The sequence below is a fragment of the Drosophila kikkawai genome, unplaced genomic scaffold (genome assembly GCF_030179895.1).
Source record: "Drosophila kikkawai strain 14028-0561.14 unplaced genomic scaffold, DkikHiC1v2 scaffold_212, whole genome shotgun sequence".
Lineage (NCBI taxonomy): Eukaryota > Metazoa > Arthropoda > Insecta > Diptera > Drosophilidae > Drosophila > Drosophila kikkawai.
In genome coordinates this window covers 50,528-59,069 of record NW_027222550.1, presented here as the reverse complement: position 1 = coordinate 59,069, position 8,542 = coordinate 50,528, and the positions used below count along the sequence as shown (strand labels likewise).

At 47.7% G+C, this 8,542-nt stretch overlaps 1 protein-coding gene across 1 annotated transcript; it reads right to left on the bottom strand.

Moving 5' to 3' along the window:
- Positions 1 to 5,349: 5,349 nt before the first annotated feature.
- LOC138929472 (uncharacterized) lies at positions 5,350 to 7,902 on the bottom strand. Its single transcript, XM_070288912.1, has 4 exons — positions 6,759 to 7,902; positions 6,013 to 6,641; positions 5,611 to 5,954; positions 5,350 to 5,452 (listed from the first exon to the last, which is right to left on the bottom strand). Exons 1-4 carry the CDS (start codon positions 7,900 to 7,902, stop codon positions 5,350 to 5,352), a joined length of 2,220 nt encoding a protein of 739 aa, XP_070145013.1.
- Positions 7,903 to 8,542: the final 640 nt, after the last annotated feature.

Here is an 8,542-nt window from a genome sequence, read left to right as displayed (position 1 = left end):
AAAAACGCTAAAAGTTGGTGCTTCACCGACTTCACATTGGCCTCCCACAGCCCGCCAAAGTTGGGCGTTTGAGGTGTTTTGGGGCTATGAGCTTCTCGTAATCCTCCTGCAGCCTTCCGAATAATGCCTTCATTAGATTATCCGCGCCGATATAGTTTGTTCCATTGTCACTGTATAAATGTTGAACCATCCCTCGTCGCCCGGTGAACCGGTCAAGAGCCAGTAAGAAATGCTCCGTGGTGAGACCCGTCACCGCCTCCAAGTGTACAGCCTTCGTCGCAAGACAAATAAAAATGGCGATGTATCCCTTGTAGAAGCTTGTTCCTCTCAAGCGCGCTGCCTTCAGCTCTATAGCGCCTATGTAGTCAACTCCCGTCGCCAGGAACGGTCGGTTAAGGGGGTTGACCCTGTGTAGCGGAAGGTCTCCCATGAGCTGAGTCGAGGTGGTTGGCCGGGTGCGAAAGCACCTCACGCACTTCCGTAGCACTCTTCGAACTGCTTGTCTCCCTGTCAGTATCCAGAACCGCTGGCGAGCGTGGAACAAGGTCAGCTGCGCACCTCCGTGCAGAGTCAAAGCATGCCAATACCGTATTACTAGCTCTGTAAAAATATGAGAACTTGGGAGAATTATCGGATGCCTCCACAACGGTCGGTGACAAACTCTGAAGTTTGATTCTGGAGGGCAGCCGTTTAGAATTCCTTAATGTGGCCAGCTCAGATGCGAAGGACTCCCTTTGAACGATGCGCACGGTGGCGAGTAAAGCATAGTCGAGCTCCTCAATGATTAGGGGTCCGGTACACCTCTCTCCTTTGCTAATAGCATTGCTTTTGAACCGAATTATAAATGCTGTGACTCTCACAGCCTGGCTGAAACTGGAAAACCTCTCAACCAACGATGGTTGCGGAGCTGCAAGATGAAGGCGTACCTTGTCTGCCTTTGCCTCCAGCGCGGCATCGTTTATGTCGACCTGCCCGATCTCCGTCGAAGGCTAGTCACCTGTCCTGCGTGTAAGCCACTCCGGACCTCGCCACCACAAATCAAAGTCCTTCAGCTCGCTCGGAGGAAGCCCTCTTGTCGCACAGTCCGCTGGATTCTCGCTAGTACTTACATGTCTCCATTGCGATGGCGACGAGTGCCAAAATGAAGACCCTGTTGGCGACAAACATCTTCCTTCAATTTACGTCCCCGTGCAGCCAATGAAGAAGAATCGTGGCATCCGTCCAATAAAAGGTCTGGATGGGAAGGTCATTTAGCCATCTAGCCCTTGTAAGCCATTTCACCAACTTGACGGATAGCACTGCACCACTCAGCTCCGTTCTTGGTATGGTTAGGGGTTTAGTAGGGGTAATCTTTGATTTTGCGGCCAACAGCGAGGCGTAGAACGTTCCATCTCCGTGCTCGAGCCTTAGATAGGTTAGGTTAGGTTAGACCGGACGGCCCTCGAGGGGCCACACATAGGCCAATATGGCCCATAGCTATCCGGGTAAACTCCTGGATGGACCTAGGGACTATTTATGCGGGTTTCGAGATACTTGAATTTCAAGGTGTTTTTGCAAAGGCAAGGAGTTCGCCTGGATTCCTCCTGGAGACATCTTCTAGTGATGCCAGAACTGGAGAGCCTAGGTATCTCATTCTTGCCCTCGTTAGGGCCGGACATTTGCAAATGAGATGCTCCAAGTTTCGATTGCCTCCGATTCATCACATTTCCGGCATTTGGCGTTGTCGGTAATATCCAGCTTGACTGCATGTGCAGCAGACAGGCAGTGACCTGTAAGAATACCCACTAACATTCTGCAGTCCCTCCGCGGAAGATGCAACACGTAGTGGGTAAGTTTCTCGTTGTCTTCTTTGCACATGATTTTTGATATTCAGCAGGTTGCGGAATTACTCCCCCACCAGCTTTTTGCGCTTGCGTCAGCCCGTCTCTCTAGCTCGCTTTGGAGTGTTCTTAGGGAGATAGGGACGTTTTCTGTTCTTTCACTCGTCAGTCCAACGCCTTCCTTAGCAAGTTCGTCCGCGGTTTCGTTACCGTCTATGCCTTGGTGGCTGGGAACCCAGTAGATCCTGTAGTATGCACATATATTGAGTACCCACTATACTTAGCGGGTACACACTGTAACACTAAGTTGCAATGTTTATATCATAAACATCAAGTGGACGAAATATGAACTACCCACTTATGTATATATCGGCCGCTCACAAAGAATGCAAGTGTCAGCATAAATGCTACACGAGCGGACCACATGTATGTATGTGCATATACCTCCGCGCTCAGTCCAAAAGAGCATAGCTATGTATTTAAGAATATTTAAGAATATATATACATGACTCTCTGCTGCCGCTGTTGGCAGCGCAGCTAAGGGACTTAGACTTCCCTAGCTTTAAATCCATATTGATTAAGACACACATGAATGAGAGTTCGGAGCGACAACAATGGTTGCTCCGACCAAAACTAATCTAAAATAAAATAAAATAATGAACAACAAAAACCTACAATACAACTGGCTACTTATTTCTGGAGACACATTGATGGTCATATTACAATCCTCACTGACTTAGTCGTGCTTAGGCTATCTAGTGACTCCCTGCTTGCCAGTACATTTTTGGAACTGACCGCTGATGATTGCATGGATCTTATCGCCGCTTGACTGTCTACGAACAAATTGACCGCCTCATGTGGACGGTTTATGCTCTGCGCAAGCTCTGCTGCTTTCCTGATGGCGAATACTTCCGCCTGGAATATACTGCAGTAGCTTGGTAGCTTGTACGACAGCCTCATTTCAGGGTCTGAACAGTATATGCTCCAACTTCTCCTTCCATCTTGGAGCCGTCGGTGTATATAATGAGGTGTTGAGCAGAGTCCTGGCCTGACTTCCAGTCATTTGGTCCTTGAATACTGTTGTGTTTACATCCGGGCACGTTCTGGGTATCATGTAGTCAGATGTACTGCTCATGTGTCGACCAATTGAACTGTGCCCGAAACCTTGTAGAGACCCGTTTCCTGATGCAACCAGACGTTGTGCCGCCTTTCCTGCTGTCAGTTGCGCTTGGATATCTAGGGGATATATACCGATTATGGTTTCGAGTGCTTTGGTGGGGGTTGACCTCAGCGCCCCTGATATGCAGAGCAGTGCCTGCCGCTGGGTTCTCTCCATAAGCTTATTATACGTTTTCTTCTCCGTGGCTTGCCACCACACTAAGAATCCATACAGCAGAGTAGGACGCACCACCGATATGTAGACCCAATGAATTAGAGCGGGTGAGAGGCCCCATGTGCTGCTAAGCATCTTCTTGGATGCATATAGCGCTATGGTGGCCTTGTTTATCCTCTCTAATACATTTGCTCTCCACGTCAGCTTGCTGTCAAGTACAATGCCGAGGTGTTTGACTTGTGTTTTCGGGGTCAGCCTGGTGTTGTTAATTTTCGGGGGGATCCATTGCGGCACTTTGTATCTCTTGGTGAAGAGAATAAGGTCCGTCTTATCCGCATTGATATTGTGTCCTACCTTCTCCGCCCACTCACATATCTCCCTGAGCGTTGTTTCCATGATCGAGCTGAGGGTCGATGGACAGACTCCCGAAATAATTATGCTTATGTCATCCGCATAAGCTGTTATCTTTGGTGCTTTCCTCTCGAATCTCTTGATTAGGTCGTCTACCACCAGATTCCATAGGAGGGGCGACAGAACCCCACCTTGCGGCGTGCCTCTGTGCGCTCCTCTCACCATGGAAGCGGTGCCCCAATCTGATTGTACCCGCCGGCAACTTAGAAGATTTTTATCCACAAGTTGATAGCGGGGGACGAGTTGGTCGCTTCTAGGCGACCATTAGAGAACATTAGAGAGTTTATTTTTAAAATGGACCTTTTGCGTGCTGCCATTTAGATAACATGAGATCCAATTAAGAAGATCAATCGGAAATCCCATTAAATCGAGTTTCCGAACAGGAAGAGAATGGTTAACAAAGTCAAATGCATTACTGAAATCAGTATAGATTATATCTGTCTGAAAGTTATTTCGGTAGCCCTTTATAATAAAGGAAGTAAGCTCCAAAAGATTGGTTGTAATTGATCTTCGCCTAATAAAACCATGTTGACATAGAGAAATAATTGACCTACACAGGTGCTGCAGATGAGGAGTAATAACATTTTCGAACATTTTAGGGATGGCCGACAACTTAGAGATTCCTCTGTAATTGTTGGCCTCCAATTTGCTACCTTTTTTGTGGAGAGGAATAACGAATGATTCCTTCCAAATAAGGGGAAAGTGGGAGGTTTCTAAGGATAAGGTAAACAATTTGAGAAGGGGATTGCACAGGGCTTCGGCACAATTCCTAAGTACACAGCCTGGTATTCCGTCGGGACCTGGTAAAAAAAACTGGCTTAACACGATGAAGATCTAAAAGAAGAGAGCTTTCGTTTAGGGTAGGACTGGAGATTTGGTTCGATTTGGGAATGATGTAAGAATAAGCCTGATTTGGGTCTATTAAGTTGGAGTAAGTGGTTTGAAAAAACTGAGCAAAAAGATCGGCTATTGCCTGATCATTATCTACTGTTGTATTATCAAAAGAGAGCGAAGAAGGTAATGGGTTTACGTTTAGATTTAACAAAATTATAAAACTGCTTTAGGTCCTCAGAAAACTGGGACCTGCAACGAGTCAAATAATTATTGTAGCACTGCGCGTTATGTACGGTAAAAGTAGATCGAGCTGATAAATATTTAGATAGGACAGTTGGAGAACCAGTACGTTGATATTTAGCATACAGATTTGATTTTCTATTTTTGGGGCGGGTCAACGAAAGTAGGATGATAGGGATCTTCGGGTTGCGTCAGCTAAACTAAGTCTTGCCGGATCAGAGACAAACCAAAGATCAAGCAAGCGCTCTAAGGAATTTCGAACATGGTTGACTTGGGACAGCGAAATGTCAAAAAAGCCAGCAACAAAATCATGATGTGTTGTGGTAAGAATTGTATTAGTAGAATTATCAAGAGACCAAATAGCTCCTGGGATGTTAAAATCACCAAGAACTACAAAATGGTCCCTGTATAGTTGTGTCCCCTTGTATGTATGTAACTAACAAGAGGTCATTGTAGGAGGGGTTCCCAGGCAAGAGCAAACAAAGGTCGGGATAATTTCCAACGTTATAATTATTATTATTCACTGCCTTACTTTAAACGATATGTATATGTATGTACAGATGGGTGTGTATTCGCAATAGATAAGACGTCAGACCGGCGTCGTGCGTTCAGCGGCGTTTGCAAAATCAGACTGACTTTTCCCCTCTCTTCAATTTTCTTCTTCCCGCATCGTATGCACTGTCCGGAGACGAGCGAGCGATCGGCTGACCGTCACTCTCCCGCACAGTGGGACACGCAGCAAAACTGGCCGCCCGCCACTGCTAGACCTCTCCGCGTGTCCAGTCCATTCTTGGAGTAGTAGGCGGGGCAGAATCTAGAATGGAGAAACGAGACAAGTGTGCGCAAGAAATAATTCATTATGATTGAGGTGTACATGAGAGCGCTTAAGAACGGATTGGCAGTGTACACAGCTTCGATACTGATCGTTTTAATTGGCCTTGTTTGGTTTTAAGCGTTACCACACGGACTTACGCATCCGTCCCTGGGTGTAACTCGACGACCCGTCCTAACAGCCATTGTGACGGCGGAAATCGGTCATCCTTGATGATGACAAAGTCGTTCAGCTGCAAACCTTCAGCCTCATGACACCACTTCGGTCTCTGCTGCAGATGAGCTAGCCAGTTTCGACTCCAAGCCTTCCAGAAATGGCGGATCATTAACTGCTGGCTAAGAAACTGCTCTGCGAAGGACTTGGACTGCGGTCTATACTCCGGAGGCGCCAACATGAAGTCTCCAATTCGAAAATGAGCCGGCGTGAGCACCTCTAGATCGTCAGCATCGGCTGTGAGAGGGCACAGCGGGCGCGAGGCATGCTTCTATGCGTATGAGCACCGTAGATAACTCCTCATAGGTAAGCCGTCGATCGGCAATGACCCTCTTAAGGTAATGCTTCACCGACTTCACATTGGCCTCCCACAGCCCGCCAAAGTTGGGCGATTGAGGTGGATTAAAATGCCAAGTGGCACGCTGCGCAGCGAGCTTTGGGGCTATGAGCTTCTCGTAATCCTCCTGCAGCCTTCCGAATAATGCCTTCATTAGATTATCCGCGCCGATATAGTTTGTTCCGTTGTCACTGTATAAATGTTGAACCATCCCTCGTCGCCCGGTGAACCGGTCAAGAGCCAGTAAGAAATGCTCCGTGGTGAGACCCGTCACCGCCTCCAAGTGTACAGCCTTCGTCGCAAGACAAATAAAAACGGCGATGTATCCCTTGTAGAAGCTTGTTCCTCTCAAGCGCGCTGCCTTCAGCTCTATAGCGCCTGTGTAGTCAACTCCCGTCGCCAGGAACGGTCGGTTAAGGGGGTTGACCCTGTGTAGCGGCAGGTCTCCCATGAGCTGAGTCGAGGTGGTTGGCCGGGTGCGAAAGCACCTCACGCACTTCCGTAGCACCCTTCGAACTGCTTGTCTCCCTGTCAGTATCCAGAACCGCTGGCGAGCGTGGAACAAGGTCAGCTGCGCACCTCCGTGCAGAGTCAAAGCATGCCAATACCGTATTACTAGCTCTGTAAAAATATGAGAACTTGGTAGAATTATCGGATGCCGACTTTCGTATGGTAGCCCCGAATGGCGCAATTGCCCCCTCACTGGTAAGATTCCCTCCACAACGGTCGGTGACAAACTCTGAAGTTTGCTTCTGGAGGGCAGCCGTTTAGAATTCCTCAATGTGGCCAGCTCAGATGCGAAGGACTCCCTTTGAACGATGCGCACGGTGACGAGTAAAGCATAGTCGAGCTCCTCAATGATTAGGGGTCCGGTACACCTCTCTCCTTTGCTAATAGCATTGCTTTTGAACGGAATTATAAATGCTGTGACTCTCACAGCCTGGCTGAAACTGGAAAACCTCTCAACCAACGATGGTTGCGGAGCTGCAAGATGAAGGCGTACCTTGTCTGCCTTTGCCTCCAGCGCGGCATCGTTTATGTCGACCTGCCCGATCTCCGTCGAAGGCCAGTCACCTGTCCTGCGTGTAAGCCACTCCGGACCTCGCCACCACAAATCAAAGTCCTTCAGCTCGCTCGGAGGAAGCCCTCTTGTCGCACAGTCCGCTGGATTCTCGCTAGTACTTACATGTCTCCATTGCGATGGCGACGAGTGGTCCAAAATGAAGACCCTGTTGGCGACAAACATCTTCCTTCTATTTACGTCCCCGTGCAGCCAATGAAGAAGAATCGTGGCATCCGTCCAATAAAAGGTCTGGATGGGAAGGTCATTTAGCCATCTAGCCCTTGTAAGCCATTTCACCAACTTGACGGATAGCACTGCACCACTCAGCTCCGTTCTTGGTATGGTTAGGGGTTTAGTAGGGGTAATCTTTGATTTTGCGGCCAACAGCGAGGCGTAGAACGTTTCATCTCCGTGCTCGAGCCTTAGATAAGTAGTAGCTGCATAGGATGTGGAAGACCCGTCACAAAACGCGTGAAGCTGAGCTGATACTATGGATCCTGGAGAATAGTGAATCCACTGCTGTATGCTCAGACCGTCGATCCCCAGCAAGCCGTCCCGAAATGCTTGCAACCGTTCCGCTAGAACCTTAGGAACCTCATCGTCCCAATCTAGAGCCGTCCTAGCGCCGTTGTCCTGCATTTTCTTATCCATGGTTACCTCCTTCAATATTAACTTTCCCGAGATGATGACTGGGGCGATGAGACCTAGTGGGTCGAACAGCCTCGCTATGCTCGACAGGATCGTCCTTTTGGTGAAACTAGGTGGTATCTCAAAATTGACCTGAAATTTGAAGCTGTCCTTATTGGGGAGCCAATACATTCCTAACGCCTTGATAGGATCCGCAGTGTTCCAATTCAGAGATGCACGACTCTCATTATCATCCCAGGGTAGGCCACTGAGGCCGAAAAGTAAAAAGTTCATTTGTACACATTCAATACGGTTAATATAAATTCCGAATTGAGGACTCCAGACGCATGAACCATACTCCAATATAGTGCGCACTAACGAAGTAAAAGGGTCTTCGTTATATAAGGGGAATCGAATTCTTTCGACCAAAACCGAGCATGCTTCTGGCTTTATTAACCATGCACGAAATATGTTCAGAGAACGAAAGTTTAGGGTCTAAGCGAATACCCAAATCGTCAACAAGAGTTATTCTTTCCAGAGCGCAATTATTAAGCGTATAAGTGGCAAACTGGGGAGTGTCACGTGAAAATGTCATTAGCTTGCATTTGGAGCTATTGAGATGTAATAAATTAGCAAGACACCATGCTTGAAAGTTATTAAGATCCGATTTCAGGTCTGATTAGCAAGAGCTGTCCTTATACTGCAAGCATAGTTAACGTCATCATAAACAAAGTAAATATCAGCGGGCCGAGGTGGCTACCTTGTGGGACCCCAGAAATGACTCTGAGGAATTTGGAGAGGAATGATAAATGATTCCTACCAAATAAGGGGA

What these genes read in the sequence shown, in the direction of transcription:
- LOC138929472 (XM_070288912.1), bottom strand. Translation starts at nt 7,902, where the DNA reads ATGTATTGGCTCCCCAATAAGGACAGCTTCAAATTTCAGGTCAATTTT. An exon ending in TGAAGCATTACCTTAAGAGG is followed by an intron (nt 5,955 to 6,012) that starts GTCATTGCCGAT and finishes TCATACGCATAG; the next exon opens with AAGCATGCCTCGCGCCCGCT. An exon ending in TTACACCCAGGGACGGATGC is followed by an intron (nt 5,453 to 5,610) that starts GTAAGTCCGTGT and finishes TCTCCATTCTAG; the next exon opens with ATTCTGCCCCGCCTACTACT.